The sequence below is a fragment of the Furipterus horrens genome, unplaced genomic scaffold, assembly GCF_987537825.1.
Source record: "Furipterus horrens unplaced genomic scaffold, mFurHor1.1.pri manual_scaffold_4, whole genome shotgun sequence".
Taxonomy (NCBI): domain Eukaryota; kingdom Metazoa; phylum Chordata; class Mammalia; order Chiroptera; family Furipteridae; genus Furipterus; species Furipterus horrens.
The window spans coordinates 4,609,319-4,634,632 of NW_028327174.1; the positions used below are offsets into that span (position 1 = coordinate 4,609,319).

General features: G+C 52.8%; 4 protein-coding genes across 6 annotated transcripts; 2 read left to right on the forward strand and 2 right to left on the reverse strand.

Moving 5' to 3' along the window:
* On the forward strand, positions 1-4,973 carry NDUFA6 (NADH:ubiquinone oxidoreductase subunit A6). Its single transcript, XM_090272328.1, has 3 exons — positions 1-184; positions 3,856-3,971; positions 4,766-4,973. The coding sequence occupies exons 1-3, from the start codon at positions 46-48 to the stop codon at positions 4,895-4,897; spliced, it is 387 nt and encodes a 128-aa protein (XP_090128454.1). The 5' UTR covers positions 1-45; the 3' UTR covers positions 4,898-4,973.
* A 1,040-nt stretch (positions 4,974-6,013) lies between these two features.
* Positions 6,014-9,461, reverse strand: SMDT1 (single-pass membrane protein with aspartate rich tail 1). Its single transcript, XM_090272329.1, has 3 exons — positions 9,119-9,461; positions 7,524-7,664; positions 6,014-6,258 (listed from the first exon to the last, which is right to left on the reverse strand). The coding sequence occupies exons 1-2, from the start codon at positions 9,302-9,304 to the stop codon at positions 7,527-7,529; spliced, it is 324 nt and encodes a 107-aa protein (XP_090128455.1). The 5' UTR covers positions 9,305-9,461; the 3' UTR covers positions 6,014-6,258; positions 7,524-7,526.
* A 619-nt stretch (positions 9,462-10,080) lies between these two features.
* PHETA2 (PH domain containing endocytic trafficking adaptor 2) lies at positions 10,081-14,240 on the reverse strand. Of its 2 annotated transcripts, XM_090272322.1 has the most exons (3): positions 14,075-14,240; positions 12,172-12,705; positions 10,081-12,055 (listed from the first exon to the last, which is right to left on the reverse strand). In XM_090272322.1, the coding sequence occupies exons 2-3, from the start codon at positions 12,203-12,205 to the stop codon at positions 11,262-11,264; spliced, it is 828 nt and encodes a 275-aa protein (XP_090128448.1). In that variant the 5' UTR covers positions 12,206-12,705; positions 14,075-14,240; the 3' UTR covers positions 10,081-11,261. The 2 variants fall into 2 exon arrangements, with proteins under 2 accessions (XP_090128448.1, XP_090128449.1); XM_090272323.1 differs by lacking the exon at positions 14,075-14,240 and having other exon boundaries at positions 12,172-12,946.
* Positions 14,241-17,305: 3,065 nt separating this feature from the next.
* On the forward strand, positions 17,306-25,054 carry NAGA (alpha-N-acetylgalactosaminidase). 2 transcript variants are annotated; one of them, XM_090272320.1, is made up of 10 exons: positions 17,306-17,408; positions 17,768-17,854; positions 18,608-18,743; positions 19,213-19,384; positions 19,851-20,028; positions 20,363-20,457; positions 21,146-21,307; positions 22,572-22,769; positions 23,776-23,919; positions 24,404-25,054. In XM_090272320.1, the coding sequence occupies exons 2-10, from the start codon at positions 17,839-17,841 to the stop codon at positions 24,536-24,538; spliced, it is 1,236 nt and encodes a 411-aa protein (XP_090128446.1). In that variant the 5' UTR covers positions 17,306-17,408; positions 17,768-17,838; the 3' UTR covers positions 24,539-25,054. The 2 variants fall into 2 exon arrangements, with proteins under 2 accessions (XP_090128446.1, XP_090128447.1); XM_090272321.1 differs by lacking the exon at positions 17,768-17,854 and having other exon boundaries at positions 17,307-17,408.
* The last annotated feature ends 260 nt before the right edge of the window (positions 25,055-25,314 follow it).

Below are 25,314 nucleotides of genomic sequence, written 5' to 3' on the forward strand. Positions count from 1 at the left end.
AGCAGATTGAAAGGGGGTGGGCTGAGAAGTGGTTTCTGGAGCAAGATGGCGGCGAGCGGCCTTCGCCGGGCTGCTGCTGCGGCCCCCACCTCGGTGAAGCCCATTTTCAGTCGGGACATGAACGAGGCCAAGCGGCGGGTGCGCGAGCTGTACCGCGCCTGGTATCGAGAGGTGCCGACCACCGGTGAGAGGCATCAGCGTACACGGGGCTCCGGAGGCGGCGGCTCAAGGTCGCAGCTGCCCCGGCCTCCGATTTCTGTCGGGCCGAGCTGGGGTCACCAACTTGGGCAGAGGCGACCCCGCGTGTTTCAGGGGAGGAGGGTCATCCGAGCCTTAGTGAACCCGACCTGGCAGCGGCGCCGGGCTCAGATCAGCCGTGTCCAGCACCCGTACCGCGCTTCCATCGCCCTCGGCTCCCGTGTCCCGCCGTAATTCTTAGGGAAACCCTGGGAGGGGGAGCAAGCACTGTCAAAGACAAACTCATTTTATAGGGGAGGGGACTGAGGCACCGAGAGGCGAAGTGACACACCGAAGGCCCAAAGCCAGCCCGTGGTGGGCCTGGAACCTAAAGCCAACTCTGGCGTTACAGAGTATACTTACGGACGCGCCAAGATTACCTGTATGACCCAAGTGGCTGTAGGGCTTGGCCATCCTCTGGTACCCACATCTCTCACAAGAAAATAAACTGAACGAGAGAAGGGAAGTGACTGTCCCAAGGTCACCTATAAGTCAGTGATGCTTTTCCCAGCCCCTCCAGGGAGATGTTCTCCCGTGCGCCCTTCAGTCTCCCAAGTTTTGCTCCTTCTGTTCTTTCCACCTACCCCTAGTAATCCTTAGGAACTCCTCTCCGCCCCCTGCTGGCCTGCCCTTTACTACTTCAGAGCCCCTGCAATCGCTTAGATGTCAGAAAACCAATCTGTTCACCCCATGGATTAAAGTAGAAGCTGCGGGGTGCAGAGACTGTTTTCTTATCATGGCGTCGCCCTCAGTGCTTCCCACCCAGCGTACCTGATGAAGGAAAGGTTGGGAGAGATCCCATCCAAGCTGTCAAGGGAGCTGGGTGTTTTATTTTGTTGATTTCGCGTGTTCTAATGCGCGCGTTGCGGCTGCTCTGAGCGCCGCGTGTCTTGAAGCGCGCTGGTGCACCACAGCACCCTTCAGAGCTGCCGCTCCCCTGCCTGTGTTTAAGGAGAATGTGGTGGTTACTGGGCTTGCCTCCAGGCCTTGCACCTCAGTAGCTGTGTGACGTTGGGCAAGTTATTTCGTCTTGCTGGGCCTCAGTGTCCTCGTCTATAAAATCAGGCTAATAATAGTACCTGCTTCAGAGAGTTACCATATTAAATAGGTTAGTATATGTAGAGTGCTTAGGGTAGGGCCTGGTACTTAGGCACTCATTAAATGTGGGCTGCCACTGTTGTTTTTATGGTTATTGTTACCACCATTTTTATTTGCAGGGCTTACCCTAGCAGTGGCCTCCCTGCAGAAGTTCTTTGATGGATGGGAACTGCCTTCAGGGGACAGGTGGATAATAGGTGTGGGGAGTCGCAGTAGCAAGTGTGTTTGGAGTGTGTATTTAAATTCAAATGTTTCAAAACATAATGTTTCCCTAGCAGAATACTCCTGCCAGTGCCCAGAATCCTTCCTAGTGACAGGGAGGAGCAGGAGGTAGGGGACAGTTGGAATTGATTTGCTCTGAGGTTTCTCAGTGACAGCACTTGTGCTGGGTAATTTTTTGTTTTCAGGTGCTGTCCTGTGCATTGTAGGGTATTGGCAACATCCCTGGCCTCTACCCTCTAGATTCCAATTGCATTCTCCCCCTAATTATGACAACCCTAAAATCCCTCCAGACATTGCCAAATATTGGAATATTGGTGGTGGTGGTGGGGTGGATGGCAAAGTCACCACTGATTTAGAGCAAAGAACAATTCAGAAGGCTATAGTCTTTCTCACTAGTGGAGGGCTGTGTTCATGGGTTAGGATGGGAGGAACAAGCTGAGGACAAAGCTGTAGAATTTGTCTCTTTTGAGACAAGCATTCTTACCTGGGAGGATGGGCATTCAGGGATCTGTGAACTCACATTATAAGCAAAACTTTGCATTTGTACGTGTGACATTTTCCTGAGGAGGAGATTCATACACCAGGTTCCCTGGTGTGTGGTTTGGAGGTCACGAGGAATGGGAGTGATAGCCACCAGCCCCCTTCATATGCCTAGGGGCGCCTTGTGTTTTCCTTCCAAGGTGGACAGGAATCTAATATAAAAAATCAGGGAGGGGTTGTACTGATAATGGGGAGAGTCCTCATATTTCTTTCCTTAAAACAACACCAATTGTAAATTTAAAAAAACAAACAAACAGTAAACACCGGGGATCCCAGGCCTAAGTGTGCCAGGGACCAGTAGCATGATTTCAGGCAAGGTCCCACTGTGCTCTAGGTCTCACCCCCACCCCCACCTCAAGTGGGAAGATTCTGAGTTCCAGGGTCTTAGTTTGCATTTGTTTTTGTGTCTTTCTTATTCTCCCTTCGTTTGCCGTTTTATAAAAGTCTTAATATGACACTGTAGCGTCAGCTCTGTTAGCACTTACCGATGAAGCGCGGATGCGGTTTCTCCCGTTAGACTTCTGCCATCGTGTGTTCGTTCCCTGGTTGGATCGGAAACGTTGCTGTCTCTGCAGCATGGCAGTGTTTCCCACAGCAGCAGCTTTATTTTGCTGTCACTGTCCCTAAGTTATGAGTATACTTGAAGATTCAAGCTTTATTATTCACTCAGTTACTAACGAGCTCTCAGTTGTGGGTTTCAGAGCTGGTTGTGACAGTTCTGTAGACTGAAATGGACATGTCACAGGAATGACCACAGCACAAGGTGCCTCACCAGACGAGCACACTGCTCTCCTTCCTCCATCACAATGCTCAGCCTTGCCAGAGAGCCTCGTTTCTGCTGTCCCCTCGGCCTGGCGGGCCCCCCTTCTCTCCGTATTCCACCTACTGCTCAGGCCCTTTCATGCCCTATGGCCATCAGCAAATCCACTGAAGGCTGCCTGCCCCGGGACTAAAACCCTATTTCCAAAGGGCACCCATGTGCCTCTTCTGAAGCCCCAGGTCGTGGAGTTTGTGCCACTATTTTAGGCACTTATTTAATTAGGGGTTGCTGAGTATTGTGATTTCATGTCTGCATTCATGCATCTCAGTCCCTCCAAGTAAAACTTAAGGCCGAGAGAACAGGACCTACGTCATAAACCTCCCCCCTCTTCCCCCAGGAGCCTAGCAGGGCAGTTGCTGGCTGGACTGAAGCCTTCCCTCCCTGCACAAACCCTCGGCAGTCGCCCTCGGCTGTGTGTGTGTGTGGTGCACAGACGTACACATCATTTTACCGATTTCAGCCCATTCTCTTCCGTCAAATGTCCCACTCAATAATAACGCTAACACTGTGGAGGGCTTATTCCACGCCAGGCCCTGTTCTAAGCACCGCGCATGGTCTCAGAAGCCTCACAACTGCCCTGGAGCTCTGTGTGCTCTTACTGCCCTCATTTCACTCACACATGCACTCAGGCACCCAGAAGTGACCGTACACAGGGCCATACAGCGAGAAGTGACAGCTGGAATGTGAACCCAGGCTGTTCGTACGCTTGAACTATGCTGTACTGGCCTTATCTCCCCAAACAAAACGTAAGCTCCTTAAGGGCAGTGCCACGTCTCACCTTCTTCACAGCGAGCACCGAGCTGAGGGTCAAGCTGATATTTGGTGAATGTAGTGATTAGGCAACCTGTATGTGTTCGATGAATGTCCACTGACTCAGTTTTTTAAAAAAACATATTTTAACCATATGATTTCTCCCCTGAATCATGTTTTCTCTCTAGTGAGCTCATTCCAGCTAGACATCTCTGTGAAACAGGGACGGGATAAAGTCCGAGAAATGTTCATGAAGAATGCCCATGTCACAGACCCCAGAGTGGTTGATCTTCTGGTCATTAAGGTAACTGACCTTCCCTGGCCGATTTAAAAGAAGAGCCAACTTGTCTAGAGCTTTTCAGTCTTCTCAGATGGACATTTTGTTTCCAAGTTTAAAAAGCAACTTCTGGGTTAGCAACTATTGCCTAGTGTTTCAAAGGAACGGGTGAATTTGGAGATTATCACCTGGTTAAATAGATTTTAACACGTTGCATACCGGGGTATTTAAATGCCTTTTAGAAATGACGAGAATTCTCACCACCCGTATGCAATGTGTTAAGATTATTCAAGGGAAAACCATTGGGGCTTGTATTTTATAACTAAAAAATATATATAAACACACAGACACACATATATATATAGCTGGTATATATACGTATACATATATTTCATATATAGATGAAAGTTTGAATTCTTCTTAACCTCTTCCCTAGAAGTTACTGCTTCACCTGGTTGCCAGCTTACAGCTGAAGAGACAGGCCAGTTCGCAGTCCTGAGTAAATGGGGTCAGATCCTGGCCCTGAATCTGTCTCTCATCAGTCACATGAGCATCAAAGGGGGTGAACTTTAGCATGTTAAGCAGAAATGTAAGTTAAGCCAGTCAGGTTAGGCGTCATGGGCCTAATATTTGAAAGGCCTCTGAGATCATTTAGTTCAACACCTCCGTTTACAGATGCAGAAACTGGTCTAAACTGGGTCGATCACTCACTTGAGGCCCCCACATCAGGGCCCGAGCAGAAAGTAGAACCCTGGCGCCAGTGCTGTACCCGTCCGTCACTGGACCACTTTGACTGAAGCCCTCTCCCCTCACTCGTGCAGGGAAAAATGGAACTGGAGGAAACAATTAACGTGTGGAAGCAGCGGACGCACGTCATGCGCTTCTTCCATGAAACAGAAGCACCAAGGCCAAAGGATTTCCTGTCCAAGTTCTATGCTGGCCACGACCCATGAAGTCATTCAGTGGAAGGGTGCATGTTCTTTAAATACTTCAGAGTACAAATAAACTCAGTATACGATGGTCACCTCATGATAGGGGTCTGCTGATGAACCAATGGGAAGCTGTGTTTCTACCGTCTCTCACTTTTTGCTGAACAAGCGGGTTGGCATGCACACCACCTGTCTGTTCCCTTTTCCCAAACTGTGGGGTTTCCTGTAAATTAAATTGGATTCTCTTTCTCAGAGCATCGCATGTCTATAAACAGGAAGGATGAGGCCATCTGTTCAGAAACTGTCGTAGTGGGTATGAGGCTGGATGACTTCGTTATTTAGCTGTATTTCTGCAGCCTCCGGGGTTGGATAGTTTAGGGTCCTGGCACAGATTATCCAAAATTAGCCAACTCTTGCTGTTAGAGAGGGACAGAAGTAGAACAGACAAGCTGGGCTATTTTTCCCTGGGTTTTGAAGAAAATGGCTGTTCAGAGGCTTAGCCACCCCCATTTGCAACAAGCATGAGCCCTTAAAATGAAAATAACTTCCTACCCGATTAGGCTCCCTGCTCAGAACACAGATGTTCAACGCACACACAGAGAACACAGTATTCCAACTTTTTTGCAAATGGGTGTAGCTTTAAAGTGACAGAATAAATGTTGATCCAGGTTCAAGAACTGATCTGTTTGCTTCCCTGGACAGTAAATCCTGGAAAAAGGGTTCAGTATATACAGTCACCCTTAGGATTCCAAAATTTTTCATCACCAACGCCTTTATTATCCTTTCAACTAAGAAACCCAAGTTTTGAAAGAATCATTTTAATATTTTTAAGTAGTTTTAAACTAACAACCAAAGCGTCTATGACTGACTGCCATGTGACAATTAGCTAGTGTTAACAACAACAAAAGCTCGAGGGCGTGCTCAGCCTGTGCAGCTTTATGGAGGGGAAAGTTTCTGTTGGGTTTCTGTAAATAATGCAGATAGGCCCCAGGCTCCCACAGTTGTGGATGTATAGGGGCCTGGAGATCCTGGATTGTAAACCAAAGGTCAGTTAGAGAATGAACAGCAGAGACCAGGCTCTGCCACAGCTAGAGGCTGCTCGTGCTGAGAAAGCCTAGCCATCACTCGGTCACACGCAGCTGGTGTTTATGGTGTTTATTCATCAGCTGACTATGCTCAGTGGATGGCACACCCCAGGGACCCCCCCCCCCCCACAGCCTGCAGCTCTTGGCGGTGGTCACAGGCCATGCAGGAGGCTGCACTGGAGTTGGGAGGCTGAGGGCTTTCCCTGGGCCCTTCTGCTGACCAGCCAGGAGGAGAAGCTCTAAGCATCACTGTTTCTTAGTTCAGCTGGGGCTTTCTCTTTTCTGCACCTCCTCCACGACCTGTGGGAAAGGAAAGCAGCGGTGAACTGGGGCAGCAGAGCAGTTCTTTATCCACATGCTGAAAAAGAATCCCACACAGCGGTTCTGCCCAACAGGAGGGGGGCAGTTTGGGAAACATTGGCTTAGTCCCTCGTTTCCTAAACGTTCCCCACAGACCAGGCACTGGGGGCCCGAAGGTACAAAAATCACATTCCCTGCCAGCAAGAAGCTCATAGTCTAGTAGAGTTTGGGGTGTGAGAATGTGTATAAACACATAATACTGAATGTCACCAGAATGGTACCGGTCCGTCAGACGAAGGAGCAGTCACTTTGAAACAGGAACATGGGAAAACTCTCAAAGACATTGAAGAATTGGTGGAAACAGAGCAGTGAGACATAGCCCTCCAAGTGGGAGGAGCAATGAACCAGTGCTTGGGAGTGAGTAAGACCATGAGTAATTCAAGAAATGGTGAATACTAGGGTTAGGTGTGTGGCTGGAATATGGAAGATGAGGCTAGAATAACAGGTGTGACCAGGTCATGCCACGCCTTGCGTGCCAGACTAAGGAATCAGGAACGGCCTTATCTATGATGGTAATGCAACTGCACAGCACCTACCGGAGCACCGGAAGTCAAGCCAAGCTGAATGGGACAGGCACTGGGGGAAGCATTTGTGAGCAGTGGTGACCAGGCTCTGGTGCCCGTGTTCAGACTGTGCTGGTGCAGAGCTTGGTAACCATAGCTGTTCATGGTGGCAATCTAGTTTCTAAATTTCAATGTGGAGCACTATAATGAAGCCCTGGCTGGGAGGCTCAGTTGGTTGGAGCATCATCCTGTGCACCAAAAAGGCTACGGGTTCCATCCTTGGTCGGGGCACATACAGAAGGCAACGGACCAATGTTTTCTCACACTGATGCTTCTCTCTCTCTCTTTCTCTAAAATCAATAAATATCAGGTGAGGATTAAAAAACAATTTTTTTTAATTGTTGAGAGAATCTGGGGGTGGACAGAATGAGGGTACATAAAGGACAGATGAAAGGCTGGCTGGGGTCCAACCTAGTTGGAAGACACCCCAGGGAATTTGTAAGTCAGTAAGACAGTTTCCCTCATCCAACATACAGAAAAGGCAAAATAAAAATATTAGCCACCCAGTGAGTCAATTCATTAAAGTTCTGAGCTTCTGCTTTGAGTGCCCAGATGCTGCTTGCTACCAGCCCAAACTGCATCACTTCAGACTTTCCACCCAGTTCCTGCTCCTGGTTCACAGAGGGGAATAGTAGGTCTTACCTGTTAGTCGTCGTCATCATCGTCCTCTGGGACAAAAATGTCATGCTCCTCAAGTAGAGCAGCAAAGTTCTTGCTAATGAGCGTCCCAACATAGAGAAAAGGAATCACAATGGAGAACACACGGAGGAGGCCGAAGGACATCTGCAGAGGGTCAGAGCGGTGGCGGTGAGCTCCAGGGCCCACTGGGGCAGGACTGCAGCAGGCCTGGCCCTCGCAGGGTCATTTCCTCTCAGGGACCCCAAACCCATCATAAGCAACTTGATTTTAAAGCCGTTGGGGAGTTCAGAGCAAAAAATAATTAGAAGCGATTTTATGGCATCAAAGTGGATGATGGAAAGAAAAGATAAAGGCACTCTAGACATATAAAAATTGGGGCACAACCTGGTAATCACTTGCTGATACCTATAAACAGGTGAAAAAGTACTAAGAGAGCTGGACTGTAGAAATAAAGTCCAGCTCTACTTGAAGACACTAAATACATGAAAATGGATTACAAAAAGATGTACGGTGAAGGGATACTCCATAGAGTTCTTGAAGTAACAGGTTTCCTGGTGGCTGAGAAATTTGATTTCACATTACATTTTAGACACACTGATGTTTCTCTCCCTCTCGTTCTCCCTTGCCCTCTCTAAAAATAAATAAAATCTTTAAAAACATATATTTAAAAAAACTTTAGAAACAGGTGTGTTTTGAAAAGTGAGCATAACTTCACACTAAAAGATTAACTTTTTAAATGCTCTGGGATGTTGCGTGAAACCTCAACCTTTCCTTCTGTATTTTCCTATGGAGTTTAAAAAAAAGTTTTTTTTCAGCTATGCCTTTTTATTACGCATCTCTGCCCAAACATGGACGCCGCACCTTTTTCCTTCTTGCTATGAAAAGGCCCTGAATTCACTTGTCTGTGTGAACTAGCATAGGCCAGCCTAGCTTTTAAGAATTTTTGTTTTGTAAAGAGCAAACGGAGCTGTTTACATTTTACTTAGAAAGGCCCGAGCGTACTGACGGCAAATGAAGGCATTAGTGGTGGAAAAAGCAGGACCAGTTAGGGCTGAAATAGCAGGAAACCTGGGTTCCTGGGCCACTAGCTTCGGACACTGGCTTCAGCATTCTCACCACCGCCGCCCCCCGCACCTTTCTTCATTGGTAAAAGTTACTGTAATAATAACCTCCACACCTCTTAGGACTGCACATCACATGATATAAATACTAGGTCAAAACTCGTAAGAAAATGATAAGACCCTAATTCGTCATTTGATCCCATCAACTGTCTATCGGACACATAAAGCCGAGTCTGCTGGCTCCGGAGATGGACTTAAGACGCCGCGCTCCCAAAAGCTAGTGCAAAATGCCATCTTCCGCAGTTTTCGTCCCCCACCTTCAGTCTCTAAACACTGAGCTCAACATCGGGATCTGACCCCACCACTTCCCACCTGTCAAAATTAGCGCACAGCGCAAAATTTTGTCCTTGATCCGGCTTCCGGCATAAATTGGTCGTATGATTGGCCACTGTTCCTATCAAATCAAAGTCGACCCGCACATATTCCCCACCATGATTGGCCTCGGCACCTTCGCCCCGCCTCCAGGCAGACACTCACTTTCACCGGTTTGGGCAAAATGGCGCCGCTGCGAGTAACGATGACTGACCTCGACGGTACCAGGGTCCGACCTGCGCCGCCCAGTCCGGCGGAGATACCGCCATCTTTCTTCAAGGCCGGTCCGCTCCGCAGAGCCACGGACCGGACGGGTGCCAATACCAGCCAGCGAACCGCTCCGGACGCCATCCCTGGTCCCCGGGCCCCAGCGCCTGACGCCCGCAACGGCCTCAGAAAGAACGCCGCCCCAAGCCTCGCGAGGCTTTCGGGAACAGCCGAGAAGCCCAGCCTCACACTCGAGCAGTGCGCCTAGTTCATGTTGCGGTGGGCGGGAGGCAGTTGGCCCAGTCCGCCCGACGTCGTGACGTCACAGGACGACGGCGGAGCACCAGTTCCCCCGCATTCCAGGCCCAGTAGGCGGGACGGCGAGCTCTGACCGTCTGCGGGACACTTTCGGGTTTATCGTTGTTCCCCACCCAGGTCAGCCAGAGCGGGGCCGTGCAGCCCCCAGGCGATGGTTGAAATAAACTTGCGTAACCGAAATGAGTAATAAAAACTTAGTGTTTTAATCGTACAAAAAGTACTGTAACAATAAGAAAGATAAAAGGAGGGCCTATATAAGACGAGGGGAAGTGGGCTGCGGAGCTCCGGTATAAGGCTGGGAAGGCGTCCCCTCTTCCTCGGAAACACTCGGAGCAGGAACCGGTCCTGGACCCTGGGCCCGCCCTGCAGCCCCCCGGCCTTAAGAGGCTCTGAGCCTGTCAGGCTGCCTGAGGCCGCAGGAAGGGAGAGAGGAGCAGACTGCGTGTGTTGGGGGTGGGGGTATTCTCTGCCCAGGCCCTGCATCCTTTCTCCAGCCATTGCCGCCATGTCCACGGGGCATCAGGCTAGTCTGGCTCTATGGAGCCAGCCACTGCCTTCCAGTACAATCAAAACAGAACACCTGGCCTGCTGGTGAGAGTAGCAGTGAAAGAGTCTTGGCAGGGACACACCGGGCCACAAGCAGGGCTGTAAACACGTTCCCATGTGGTTCCAGGGACGGGAAGACCTCTTTGGGAGCCCAGGCAGGAGAAAAGAATTTATCACAAAGTACCAGGAATCCTGTGCCCAAGCTCCCAGAATGCCCAGGGCTGACAACCAACACAAAATGGACTCCCCTGGAGAGCCACACTGCCTGCCCGCCTCTTCTTTCGCTGCCCACTTGGCAGCTCCAGGAGCTGGCTGCTGCAGACAGTATGCAGTAAGGGTTTCTGCGGACATCAAAGCTACCAGTCCTTCCTGGGTCAATGTCCAGCACCATCTGCTGGCAGTATAGTGAGGGAGAGGGGGTGAGAGGACAGGGTCCCAACACTTTCTGAGCAGAATAAATCCCTCTGTATTGGCTGATGGCCCTCTGCCACCAAAGAGCCCTTCCCAGGCTGCAGAGTGGGGGGGTCACATGTCCAGTCTCCCCACCACTGAGGAAGAGCCGAGCCCCAGAGACCCTCATGGTATAATAAGTCCACTTTCTCTAATACTGTCAATCTGAAAGCAACACTCCCGTCAACTTCTGCTTTTTAAATGTACATGAGGCTCCCCATGTTGGAAACTGGCTGAGTCTGGCAGCTGAAAGGCAAGGTGGCCTGTAGGTACATTATATTTCCTATCTTCTCCATTTCATTAATATTCACTAGGATGGGCCATCCAGCACAGTGTCAGGAGACCTGGGCCTCATTCTGTGACTGCTGAGCAAGCCACCTTTGCTCTCTGGGCCTCAGGAAATAAAGAGGTTACAAGTAATGATTCCTTAGTCCTCTCCAGGCACAAAGGTGGATCTGGAACCTAGGGAGCTTTCCTTAAAAAAAGCAACTTTGGCCCTGGCCGGTTGGTTAGAGTGTCATACGGATATGCCATAGTGGCAGGTTTGCTCTCTGGTCGGGGCACATACAATAAGCAACCAAGGAATACATAAATAACAATCGATGTTCCTCTCTCCCTCGCTCTCTTTCTCTCTCTCCCTCTTTCCCCCCTTCCTCTCTCTGTCTCGAAAATTAAAAAATATTTTTAAAAAAACAACTTTGGAAATGAGTAAACATCAAACTCCTGAAAAAGAGTTGGCCCTCGTGTCCTGCCAGCAGGACAAGGGCAGAGCCCAAAGGACCCAGGTTCAGGGCCTAGCCTGTTCCTCACACTTTGCCTGGCTTCCCCGGGCCCTCTGCAGCCAGCTCCGCCTCAGCTCCAGGATCTCTTGGCCATACCACTTGTGTAGGGTAGAAAAGCAAGAGGTCTCAGGGGACACTGGGCTCTGGCCCCTGCCCAGAAGGAGGCTGGCAGGGCCCTGTAACTGACATTCAGCCAAGCCCCGCCCTGCTGTCATGCTGCCTGCTACTTCTACCAAGCCCATAGGGCTGCAATCCCTGGAGAGGGAGTGGCCTTTCTCCAGGCCCCTAGACAAGTGGTCAAGAGCCTGGGGCTTACAGCGGCTGGCATCGGCCTTCCAGGATGAGTGGCGATGCAAGGCCAGGCTCTGGCGGGCATCACGCAACTGGTTCTCCAGCTCACGCACCACCAAACGCATGTAGCCAAAGCTTGCCCGGGACAGCGCCTTCACCCAGGCCTCCTGGGCTGCGGGTCCATCAGCTGCAAGCAGGTGCGGACGCACACCAGGGGCATCGAAGCGGATGGTGAAGGCAAACTCCTCAGGCACGGGAGCCTCTGCCAGTTCCACCGTGCAGCCCTCCAGCACCACCAGCCCCAGAGGAGCCCGGCCCTCTCGACTCTCGAAGGAGAACAGCAGATTGCCCTTGAGGACAAACCAGCACCTTCGGCCAGTACCACTGGGGGTGGATGGAGTCCCTGGGCCCCCCCAAGTGCGCAGGAAGCCCATGTGGTCTGCTGGAGAGTTGCTCAGTGCATAGTGGGCCACACTTCTCTTGTTCAGCTTCATGGCTCCCATAAGAACTGTGAGGCAAGAGAGGTGGCCACAGATCAGAGAGGGAGGCAGGCCCTGTGTCCCTGTGGGGAACAGTGCTGGCTCTGGAGGAGATGTGGGCCCCAGCCCTGTGGCCTCTACTCACTTGCTGTGTGCCTTGAGGCGCTCAGTGGCTTCATGTGTGAAATGACTTAGTCTCCCCTGCCTTTCTCTCAAAGGGCTGTTGCGAGGGTCACGAAAAACACTGGACATTGGAGGACTCAGAGAAAAGGATAATGTGATTCTATCCCGGCAGGAGTTATGGCAGGGTTTTGACACAGCTTTTTAAAATCCAAAGAAACAGGCCCAGCTGAACTGAAATGAACCCCAAGCCCTGTGAAACCATTATGCTTAAACCGTCCCTAATGTGGGGGCCCCCTAGTGCCAACCCTGAGGTCAGACCTCCAGGGCATGACCCTCCTGACTCATGGAAAACTGAAACCCAGAGCAGTGAAAGTGACCTGCACAAAGTCATGTGGTCAGTAGAAGCAGAACTTAGTCTCTTGATTCAATTCCCTGCACCTTCTGGGGGCAAGTTTTGGAATGACCCACTTACCAGCAGAGCTTGCTAGATGTGGGCAGGGGCCTCTCTTGTCTGGCCACAGGGCTCAACCACTTGACCACGTGATTTCCAGTACACCTACAAAATAATTCTCACACCCAGTCAAGCTATCCTAAATGATAAGAACTCTTAATTTTGGGGCCCAGTGAAACCACCACCTCCTCCAGGAAGCCTTCCCAGGCCTCTGATAATCCCCCACCAAACTACATACCCAGGCCAGGCTCCTAGGAGCAATTTAAGGGACTGGGTCCTATTGTCTTGACTTTCACTATTCAGACTTCCACTCCTTGCCCTCTGAAGCTAGGTCAGAGTTAAATGCCCTTATTTATAGCTTCCGGCTTTTCCCTTCTAGCAATTGTCACGCAGTTTATTTGTAGGCTTTAATTTAAATCACCTCATCTGAGAGGTCTGCCCTGATCACATTATCTAAGCTGCTCCTGAGCACCAAGGTGGTCTGATCCAAGATAACCCAACCACAGCCCCCTTGTTTTGATTGTCTTCATTCCACAAAGATCTCCCCAGAATGTCTAGACAGAGACTTGGCTAGGCTCCCTCTGTAGTCTCAATATCCAACCCCTGCAGGGCCCAGGCAGGCCGTCAGGAAGTATTTGTTGAAGTAACGGATTCAACAGAGGACAGAACAAAGGCTCTCCCTCCTGAAGTCTACATTCAGTGAGGGAGACACGTTGTAAACAAACGGACAGAAATAATAATAAATGAATTAAAAACTAATTGAATACTAAATAAAGTAAGGACTGGTCATGACAAGGGCTGTGAGAGAAATTGGCAGCGTCCTGGGATAGGGGAGGGGCAGTTCTAGAAAGGGGGTCCGTGGAGGAGTTGGAGATCCCAGAAGTTTGCCGCTGGAGTGGCCTCACTCGGTCCTGGGCCCAGCACCCGGGCGCAGGCAGGGGGTCGGGAGGCCACAGGTCTGTCCCCCAACCCCTCTCGCGTGCCTGGGGATGCGTGTTTCCCCCGAAAACCTTCCCAGGGTTGCGAGGTCGGTACCGCACACTCGGCGGGAGGCCGGTGCACCGCGTTTTTCCGATTCTTTTGTTGGAGGAGCGGCAGGCGCCACCGCGGTGTGTCCTGAACAGGGGTCATTTCACTGCGACCTCGCCGGCGCACGCCTTGGAGCCAGGGCGCCGCGGCTCTCTCCGTTACCCGGTCCGCGGAAAGGAACTGGCCCGCCACGTCCCCGCGGGCCACGCCTTCCCGGGGGCCGCCTCCTCCCGGAGCCCGTCCGGCCTGCTCTCTCTTCTCCGCGCCGCCGAGGGCGCCGAAGTCCATGAGGGTGGCGCGCGGAGCTGGGCTGCGGCAGCTCCCCCGGGCGACCCCATCTCCGGACCCTGCGCTTCCGCGGGGCAGCGAGCTCGGCTGCGGGAGTCGGGAGACCCCTCCTGGGCAACCCGAGTTGCAGCCCCCACCCTCCCAATCCAGAACTCACCAAGCCTGGATCCCCGAAGATGCCCCTCGATCTTCGCGGGAAGGAAACTGAGACCGGAGAGGCCAGGACCTGCCTGAGTCACAGAGCTGGTCAGTGGCGGGCGGCCTCGAACCCAGGGCCCCACCACAGGCCGTCCGCTGTCCTCAAACTTATCCACCCTACAACTTCCACCCCAACCCCCCCTCCCCCCCAGGCTCCGAGTCCTTCTCTTTCTACTGCGGTCCCCCTCTCCCTGCCCCGCCCACTTCTCCGCAGAGCCGACGCCTCCTCTGGGCGGGCTCCTACTCGGCCTGCAAGGCCCGGCCGAGCTTCCTGGCCACGTATCGGGGCCCCTGGAGTCGCCAGATCTCTGCTTCTGGGGTTATCCATTTCTGCCACTCCCAGGCTCTGCCTGGGTGACCCCCCCCAAAAGGGTAGGCCTGTGTTGTGTATTAGCTTAATACGATTTGAAATCCACTTGCTTATGATTTAAGTGAAGTTGTTTTAATCCACTTGTTTATGACCAAAAAAAAAAAAAAAGTTGCTTTGATATAAGTATGAATTCAGTTGCGCCAGAATGTCATCTTTCTACAGCTGTTGTCGTTGATAAGGAGTCAGCAGCTGAGCTGACTATGACAAAGGACACTTGCTATCATTTACTATACATACTGAGAGTGTGAGGCCTATTTGAGTATTGGTTTGGGCAAGGCGATTCTTCCATAGCTTAGAAACTCTCCGGAGACCCTTGAGCCGTTTGTTCCTACCAGTAGCCAAGGAGACGCTTTGGTGGGTTGTGGTGTTAAACTTTGCAGGGGTCTCAGAAGTGATAATCCTCAGAGCAGCCCAGCCTGCTGCACTAATATTGGCCTATTAGTTCCCTAGCAACGATGCTCTAGCAAAAAGGGACTTTTACTTTTGCCCTCGCAGCTGGAAATCAGCTTTTTATTTGGTCACTGCTGACTCTCCAGAGTGTGTCCTCATATAAAAAAGCACACCTCATATTAAATTTGGACATTATTCCTTCACCTTCCCTTGACTCGAACAATAGTGTGACTAAACTGTCATCTCTTAATAAAACAAATAAAGGAATACATAATCCAATATGCTATTGGCTTGTGAAATTATTATAATTCCCACGATGAACCTGTGCCAAATAAATTGTTGGGAAAAACAGAATCAGTCTCCAAGTATAAGGTTTGCTGCCCATCCCCAAATGCAGGAGGTGGGGGGGGGGTGCGGTTTCCCTATGGTCCTGGAAGTCCGTGAGCGCAAACCATCTGAGAACCTGTTGGGTCCCACCTCAGAGCTCTTCCCCTCGCAGTCCCTGCAGCCCAGAATGCTCTTCCTTCTCATCCCTACCCCTCAGCTCTAACTCTTCAAGGCTCCTTCACATCAATTACATCTCAGCTCAACTGTCCCCTCCTGACCATACATGTAAAGAAGCCTATGTGGGGGAGGAAGAAATGTTCCTCTCTCCTTCTAGGTTCTTTCTGCTGTTCAAATAATTAAGTCAACATGAGAAAGACTGACAAGAGAAAATAACCAAATTTAATTGTATTCATAGGTGCAGGAACCCTACATACATGGGAGAGTCAGAGAGCTCACATACATAGAGGTTCAGAGACACAAAGGTAAAATAAGGTACATATGACATCCTCAGCTAATAAATGTCAGAGGGGAGATCAATAAGAGTTCACAGATTAATAAGAAAAGCAGATGCTCAGTAATTTGATGCATGCCCTGCCATACAGATAGGCCATAAAACATCTCCAGTAATAACTCTTATGGGCAAGGTAATTTTAGGGGGCACACAAGTTTCTTCTGAGCCCACAGGGTCTCCATTGCTGTCAGTGCAAAGTAATCCACATGTCAAAGTAGCACATTTTAGGGAGGCCTTGATCTAAACCCTTTCACCTACCCTCAAGTCTGTGACATTCCTGGGCTGTATTTTCATTATAGCACTAACCACTATAGGAAACGTGCCTATATTCATGTTTTTATTTACTGTGTATTATCTGTCTGTCTCACTAAATTTTATTCAATTAATAATATAAGCCATAACAATTGTTTTAGAAGAAGGTAGTACGCGGTGTGGAAAATACAGAGCAGGGTAAGGGCGACTGGGAATTGTGGGAGTAGGGAGGATGAATATTAAGTAGGATCATCAGGGTGGGCTTCACTGAGAAGGTGACACCTGATAAATACTTGAAGGAAATGGCGGAGCCAGTCATGCCAATATCTGGAGGAAAAGCATTCCAGGCAGAGGGAGCAGCTAGTGCAATGGCTTTGAGGCGTCTTGTGTTTGAGGAACTGCAAGGAGACCACTGTGGCTAGGCAGCGGTGGGGGGGTGGGGGGTGGCGGGGGGGGGGGGACAGTAGGGCATGAGGTCAGAATGTGTGGGTGGGTCTTGAGTGAACTATGTTTTAAAGGATTATTCAGGCTGCTGTGGAGAGAAAAAATGTGGCTGAAATGTAAGCTGCTGCACTACCCTAGGCTAGTGATGGGCTTGGGAAAGGAGTGAGGTGTACAGATTCACGGTGCGTTCTGAAGGTGGAGGGCGCAGGGTTTGTGGCGAGACTGAATGTGGGCAGTGAGGGAAACAGGAGGCAAGGAGGACTCCAAGGCTTTGACTTGAGCACCTAGAAAGACAGTTGCCATTACCTGAGATGTGGAAGGTGGCAGGAGTTCGGTTTTCGGGCCCGTTCTGTTTGAGATGCCCATGCCCGTCCGAGCGAAAAGTGCCCAGAATGAAGCGTTTGGCTTTCGGTCAATAAATGTTTGATGAATGAAATTGGGAAGAAATATGCAGTGCCTGGGCCAGCATAGCGGGCGGCAGGTTGGAAAGGAAAGCCCCCAGGTTTTGCAAGAGCTGCCCTGGTTTGCTTTCCCCCACCCCTTCTCCTCCCGAGCCTATTCATCTTCCGGGTCTGAGAGGCTTACTACGGAGCCCGCTTCAGGGCAAGCTCTCATTTCCTCTTAACAAAGTCCTTAGCGGGTATTCAAGGCCCAGCTGTTTACTGCACTTCTGCAAAGGGCCAGGCACTATCCTCGCCCACAGGAACCCGCAGAGGAGAAAGGTCTAGCCTCCGGGGAGCTAGAGCGGGTAGCAGAGCAGGTCTCTCGCCCGCCGCGCAGAGGGAGCCCGAAGGGGGCGGGGCTTTGGGAGATCCAGAGAGCGCAGTGCCCACAGAGGGCGGGGCACGGCGTCACTAGGAGGATTCTGATAGGCTCCAGCGGGAAACGTTAACCGCCGTCAGGCCCCGCCCCTCTGGAACGCGGTGGGTAGAATGAGGTGACTGGCGGCGTTCGCAGCTCTGGAGGCAGAAGCGGCGGCGGGTCGGAGGTAGTCGGCAGGTGAGTGCTGCGGGAGGGGCACTCTGGAGGGGGGCGGGCCCGCGCTCGATCTGCTGCCTTTAGCGGCCAGAGTCCGCAACCCAGACCCGGTACGAGTCCGGAGCCTGGTCTTGGCCTGGAGCCTCTCCTCTTGCTGGGCCGGAGGAGGGCCGCCCTTGACTCTCGGGCGCCCAGCACTGCAAAGGGGGTAAGGTCTGATGTCCAAGAAACCTTACTTAGTATTCTTGAAGGAAAAAGGGAAGTGATGGCTGGGGAGGGAGTCGGGGTAGTGGGGGCAGCTTGGGGATCCACGCCCAGGGTTGAAGGTGGCAGGGCTAGACAGGCAGTAGTGACTCCAGTGCTTTTCTAACGTTTCTTAGCTTCCAAAACCCAACATATAAAGCTGGTAAAAGCAGATCTGGTCAGGTCCTGAGACGCTGAGCCCAGAGCAATGTTGTGGAAGACAGGTAACCTACATGGGAGGGCGTGGCCATGGGAGGGTAGGTGACCAGTTGGGGGTGGGGGCTACCTGGAGGAAGTCCAGTCCTCTGGTGTCTGGGCCTCCTCCCCTGATGTGGAGATGTGGGGAGGCTTGTTCCTCTTATTCTTGGAGCTGGGCAGGGAAGAGAGAAGGAAATGCTCCCCACCCAGGAATCAGTCCTCCTCCTCTCTCACCCCCTCTCCCCGGTGGTGCAGAGGCCCTATCTTATGTGATATCAGCATGTGCTGAGAACAGCCCTGTAAAGTCAGTAGTTAACTCCATCTTACAGATAAGGAGGTAAAGGGCTCATCTAGGTGAGCTGGCTGGGTGCAGGTCCCACCTGGCTGACCTCTTCAGCCCTTCTGAGGCCTCTTGGGCGTCTGTGGAGAGCAAACATCCTGGATGAGATTCAGGAGACCTGGCGTCTGGCTACCATGTACTGTCAAGGTCTGTGTGGCGGAGCTGGTCTGGGTATAGAAAGGACGTGGCCTCAGCTATTAGTTTTTGCAACAACAGGAAGTGAGGACCCAGGCCTCAAACACACTGCCCTACTCCAGGCACCGTCAGCCCTCTCACTGTGTGCAGGAGCCAGCAGTTGCAGGAAGAGCCGATTCCGCCTCAAGCCCAGGAGTTGTTCCTCTCGTGTGCAGGCTGGGAGCCTCTGCAGGGCTGAGTAGCATGTGGAGGGGGTGGGGTAAGGGCTGGGGAGTCACTTAGTCATCCCCCAACCCTCCTACAGTGCTCTTGCTGGCCCTGGTGGACCAGGTGCTAGTGCTGGAGAATGGGCTCCTGCGGAGGCCACCCATGGGCTGGCTGGCCTGGGAACGCTTCCGCTGCAACACTGACTGTGATGAGGACCCAAAGAACTGCATTAGGTGAGTAAGGTCCATGCCACCTGACAGGCTTTGCCCAGGGCTCTGCAGAGTGGGGGCAGGGAGGCGAGGGTCAGCGAGAAAAGAGGACAGGCTCAGAGAGACTGCAGCCATAGGTGACTTGGTACCTCTGGCCTGTTTGGGGCCTCTCAGGCCTGTGGGGCAGGTACCTTGTTGCCGACCCAGTCCCTGAGGTCATCGAAAGGAGATCATTGTAAGGCCAGGCCAGACCTCACAGTGCTTCCCTTGGCTCAGTCCTGCCCTGGGCCTGGTGGCCAGACCATTCCAACTTCACACTGTTTAGGGCTCATAACATAATCCCTGTTGTCATTTATAATTGTTACCTGGCTTAGTCTTCAGCTGACAGCCAGGCAAGAGTCCTGGATTCATACTTAGAGCATCTGAGGAAGGGGCCAAGGGTGAGGAACATGTTAGGCCACTAAGCTGCTCATTCCCCTGCCCGCCTCACCAGTGAGCAGCTCTTCATGGAGATGGCTGATCGGCTGGCACAGGATGGATGGCGGGACCTGGGCTATACGTACCTGAACATTGACGACTGCTGGATTGGTGGGCGTGATGCCAAGGGCTACCTGGTGCCTGACCCCAAGCGCTTCCCCAATGGCATTGCCTTCCTGGCTGACTACGTGAGCTCCACCCCAGCCCTGCCCCTTGGCCTGTTGGCCAGATCACTCTTTCCACCCCACCCTGCTTAGGGCTCCATTTTCACAACCCCTGCTTGGTGGGGAAATATAAATAGCTAGTTTGGGCCCATGCTGGTGGGTTAGAGCCAAAGGGCATCTGATCCAGCCTGGGATTTCAGGAAGATTCTCCAGAAGAGGAGGTAATTCCTAAGCTGATACCAGAGAGACGGCATTTAAGGTAAAGGGGATGGCAGAAACAAAGGCCCAGGGGCAAGAAACAGCCCGTGAGAGGTGTGTGTGTTGAAGGGAGGGGGCCATAGTTGGCAGAGGCCAGCCAGCAAGCGGAGACCCTTTCCTTCAGGCTTTGGGGCACTATTTTAGGTTTTAATGGGGACTGGTCAGATGTGCCTGTGAGGTGGCTCCCCGAGGGTTCTGCCTGAACCCCCGGTGTCCTTGGCTCTCCCCACAGGCTCACTCCCAGGGCCTGCAGCTGGGCATCTATGAGGACCTGGGCAAATTCACCTGCATGGGTTACCCAGGCACCACGCTAGACAAGGTGGTCCAGGATGCTCAAACCTTTGCCGAGTGGAAGGTGGACATGCTGAAGCTGGATGGCTGCTTCTCTACCCCAGAAGAACGGGCCAAAGGTGAGTCCTATGGCTGGCTGGAGGCCATCAGGTAGACGGGAAGGGATGGCCATGGAAGGCCCACTGGTGTCCACTTGGCTGAGCTTATTAATCTGTATGGCTCCTGGGAAGTAGTGTTTCCTAATTCCCCTCACCAGGGGCTGGGGGTTCTTGACTCCCAAAAGATGGGTTGGCACCATGCCTCACCTAGGAAGTGTTTGTGGCTTTGAGTACAGGGGGAGGTGCCTCTGCTGAGCCTGTTTCTTCACATTTGGTGGGAGAAGTTTGGGGCTGAGGCCCCAGTCTGCCTCCTGCATCTCCTCGGTCCTGAAATATGAGGGTTGTACTTCTCCAGGGTACCCCATGATGGCTGCGGCCCTGAATGCCACAGGCCGCCCCATCGCCTTCTCCTGCAGCTGGCCAGCCTACGAAGGGGGCCTCCCCCCGAAGGTAAGCCATTCTGTGCGCCCACCTGGCCTCCTCACCCCCCGTGCAGAGCCAGGGCTGCTCTCACCGTCGTTGCCCACTTTGCTGATTTGTAGATCTAGAGAAAGGGTCCTAAGTACCCAGAGGGGGCCTCAGCCAGCCTAGGGTCTTAGAGAAGAAGAGGCACCTCATAGATGGGCCGAAGGCATGGGACTCATGCCAGTCATCAAGTGGTCAGAATCTGGGTTGTACTGAGTGGGCTAGGAGATCCAGAAGGTTGATGAGGATGGGCAGGTGGGGCCGAGCCTCTGAAGGGCCTTGTGGGCACCTCACCAGGGGGGCCCCTCAGCACCTAGGACTCTAGAAAGGGTGGGATCAGACTTGTAGAGGGTGGGACTCTCACTGCGAGAACACAGGGTGGGTATGCAGCAGGAATGTTGGTACACCAGCCTGTGTTGGTATCCTGGGTGAGACCCCAGCTGGCATGGGAGGGCAGGGTAGGCTTCTGGCACCAGCACGCATGGAGAGGAGGCCTGGGCAGCCCCAGAGCAGGACCACTCTCTCCAAGGCCTGTCTTATCCTGAGCAAGCTAGGGCCTGCTCTCTCTCCTTCCCCACCCCGTGTCTCCTGCTGAGCCTCCTCAGCCCCTGTGCAGGCCTCCGGGCAGCAGGGTGTGACTCTGGTGCTGGACTCTGCCTCCTCTGACATCCAGGTGAACTACAGTCTGCTGGCAGACACGTGCAACCTCTGGCGCAACTATGACGACATCCAGGACTCCTGGAGTAGCGTGCTTTCCATCCTGGACTGGTTTGTGGACCATCAGGACATACTGCAGCCAGTGGCAGGCCCTGGGCACTGGAACGACCCAGACATGGTACCAACACGGAGGGGGATGTCCCAAAGCCTGCCATCCGTGATGGACCTGCTCCCCACTGCGCTGTGCCCTCTAACTGGTCCCTCACCGCCAGGTTCTAGATCAGTGGTCTCTGAACTGTGTCCTTGAACCAGCTGCATTAGACTCGCCCTGGAACTTCTGTACAATTCTGTTCCCAGGGCCCCACCCTCACCATTTGGGTCAGAATGTCGGGGGAGGGCCTGGGAATGCCCATTGTTGACAGCCTCCCCAGGCAGTCCTGATGCTTGAGAACTGGGTCTGTAGTGACTCTTGTGTGAGACGTTATTCCTCCGCGGGGTGAGACACATGAATATCCCACACTTCCTTGCCACTCTCCCTGGCCTGCCCTTGCCCAGCCTGCCTCACTCTTCTTTCAATGCCCTGTGTGCCATTAGGCTCCTGCAGAGCTTCCACAGGCTGAACTGGCCCCTCGTACCCTCCTCACTCACAGCCCTGGAGACTTAAGTATTTTTGCAAGCAGTCTCAGTTTTATTGCGCTTTTCATTTAGTCAAGTGTTTACTACCAGTGATGACTGTAACAACAGAAATACTCGGCCAGATGGTGAGGCACCTGGAGAGACAGAAATCAACCTGCCTTAGAACTGTAGCTCCGACTCTGCCGCATACCGTGGGAAAGTGACTTAGGTTGTTTCTGTGCCTCAGTTTTGTCAAATGAGAATGATAGCAGCCACTGCCTTCTACAGGGTTGTTTTGAGTTTAAAATGCTTGGCACAGCTTGGCCCATATACAGTGCTTACTTAAATTGCTCTCACTGAGTAGGTAACAATGTTGTGAGCAGTAATCATTTCCGTCCCATCTGGACTGGTTACCGTGGGTCAGGAGTCGCTGTTGGTCCCGGCAGCTGCGGTTAGGGCAGGTGGGTGGTTCCTGGCAGAAGCAGGTTCTCGTTTCCTACCACTGCCTCCCTGGTGAGTTTCTTGACTTGAGTGTTTCAGTTTACAAATGCCTCTGGCAACAGGATCACATTGGGGCATCTGTACAACCTGTGACACTACTGGCACCCCCATTTTTTTGTGAAATAAAAAGCCGAGGCTCAGATGGAAAGGGACTCCTCACCCCGAGGCCTCACTGCTGGGGAATGGTGTTGGCCAAACCACGTTCCCACATGTGGCCGTCCTTGCCATCTCCATCCTCTCTTGCCTCAGCTACAAGCGTGGGGTGGCTCCCTGCAACTTCCTCCCTAAGGAGGGAAGGGCTGACTGCTCCTCTCCTCTGCCCCTAGCTGCTCATTGGGAACTTCGGCCTCAGCTTCGAGCAAGCCCGGGCCCAGATGGCCCTGTGGACAGTGCTGGCGGCCCCCCTCTTCATGTCCACAGACCTGCGTACCATCTCTGCCCAGAACATGGACATTCTGCAGAATCCACTCATGATCAAAATCAACCAGGATCCCTTGGGCATCCAGGGACGCAGGATTCTCAAGGTACTGGGGTGTGAGGAGAAGGAAAAGCAGGCTGAGGGACCAGGCTCCCCTGAAAACAAGGCTGTGTTCAGGTGGAGACTCTACTGGGTGCTACTCCAACTGTCCCCACTTGCCTGGGTGAGAGCAGGGCCAGAGCAGCACAGCCCATGGGAGACAGGGCAGGGAGACGTCACCACACCAGCGCACAGGGAACAGTGAGGCCTCTCGGTTTGGAAGTATGAGATGTCCGGCAGAGAACTGTGCTGCCTGGCAGCGAACTGGGGCTCCCCTGCAGCGTTTAGGAGTCGTTCGAGCCAGGGAATATGACTGGTACTGGTACTGGCGTCTGCTATTTACTGATCACCTACTGTGTGCTGGGCATTCTAGATGGATTTTCTCAGAAGGTAGAGAGACTCTTTCCCTGTTTACAGATGAGGAAACTGAGACTTGAAGAGTCTCAGTAACTTTAGCTCGAGGCCCCACAATCGGTAAATGGTACAGTAGTCCTTGCCTCCAACAGTGCCACCCCGAAGTCTGCGCTTCACACGGATCCTTTCCTCTCTAGTAAAAAGAAATCGCCACACCTATAGAATGCACCTGTAGAACTGGTGAGGCCCAGAGGTGACGAATCCCTGCCAGGCCAGGGACCTCTGGAGGACGGGGGTTCATGTTCCCGGCTGTTCAGGGCAGAGGGCGTCAGTCCCACTGGCCAGTGCCCTCCACCCCAGTGTAGCAGCTGTCCATGTCTGTCCTCCTGATTGTGCCCCAAGCTCTCGGAGGCAGGACCTCTTGCAGCATTGTCTGTGTGTCCTGGCGTGAGGCCTGGCACAGAGTAAGTGTTGGGAAGAACATCAGCTGAGTCAGGGAAGGAAGGAGAGTAAGAGAAGTTGGGGTGCTGGAAGGCTGTGGTACCCTCCCCAAGCTTTTGCATGAAATGGAACTGGGGGCTGGGGGGTGAGGGCCAGGAAAGGGACCTCAGGGCCTGCCTGAGCTGGGACCCCAGCCAGTAGCCATTGTCTGTGCACAGAACAAATCCCTCATTGAAGTGTTCCTGCGGCCCCTGGCCAGTGACGCCTATGCCTTAGTCTTCTTCAGCCGCAGGACGGACATGCCTTATCGCTTCCACTCCTCCCTCGCCCAGCTCAACTTCAGCAGCTCCAGCTCGTACGAGGTGAGTGCTCTGCAGGTAGTGAGTGCCTTTGGTTTCCTTGGGAGGGCATTGCTGGGGGTGGTCCTCACTCACACACGGCCTCCCCTACGCCGTGGGCCTTGGGTTCTGTGGCAGGTGCCCATGGGCAGCTGCAGGCACTGAGGGCCATGGCTAGTGCTGTCCTCTGCACCGGTATCTTCCAGCAACACAAGCAGAACTTCGTGTATAAACGAGGCCCATTACCCACCGAGGCTGTGGTCCTCCCCTGGTCAGTCCCAGCTGGCATGTTCCTTGGGTTCTCTACGGACTGGGGCTCTCAGCACTGTGTTTGGGCATCTGTTGGTTGTGCCAGTGGAGAAGTAACAGGAGATTCAGGGCTCCCACTTCTGTAGTGCACACTGGAGGCCCACCACAGACAGGCCAAAGTCCAGGCAGCCATGTCCTCTGAGGGGTCTCTGCATGGCCATTCTTAGGGTGGCATTGGTTATGTCCCTCCCCGTTGCAGGCCCAGGACGTCTACACTGGCGGTGTCATCAGTGGCCTCCAGGCTGAGACCAACTTCACAGTGATCATCAATCCTTCAGGGGTGGTGATGTGGTACCTGTATCCTGTTACGAAGCTGGAGATACCCCAGCTATGAGGAGCTGAGACATGTGACAGGCTGCAGCAGCACCACTGACCCCAGACCATGGAGCCTTGGCATGCTGAGAGCCAGCAGGCAGGGTCCTCTGCTACCCAGGCCTGCTCGGCGCGTGACCCCATCAGACCCAAAGTGCAACCTTAGTGCCAGGTTCACGCGCTGCCCAAGTGTGACCCCTCCTGAACACTTGTCTTGGGCACTTTCCACTGGCCTTCCTGGCCTCTTGCCTCATCTGTATTCCCCACAGATGTTGCTGAACAACTTAGCCAGCCTCCTGAGTCCCCACAGGCAGGGGCACTGGTACCCATCAGGACTCTAGCCTTTGACCTTTTATTGACTCTGAAATCAAGAGTTGGAATTTTTCTTATAATTAGGAGTGGAGATCTGACCTCTCGTCAGGAACTTCCATGAATCATGTGGTTAGCTTTTCTGCCTGGAGGAGGCCTTGGAGGCTGACACTGCATGGGAGTGACCTTGGCTCCCTCGGGTCACCAATAAAACTGTTCTTCGGGCAAACAGGTGTAACGTGGACCTGGGGCCGTGGGCAGCTTCAGTTAGGGACTCTGGGTACAGGAGACAAGGAGCTGGTTTAAAATCTCGCCTCATGTGGAAGATGTATGGCATCTTCTGGCCTCTCATTTCCAAAGTGGCCTGCAGATTATACTTCTAGACAGTCCAGACTTGCCTCTCACCAGGGAGCCATCCCTGTTCTGCCCAACACGGTGGTGGTGGTGACAACACAGCAAGGCAGAGTAGCAATGGTCCCAGGCCCTTTT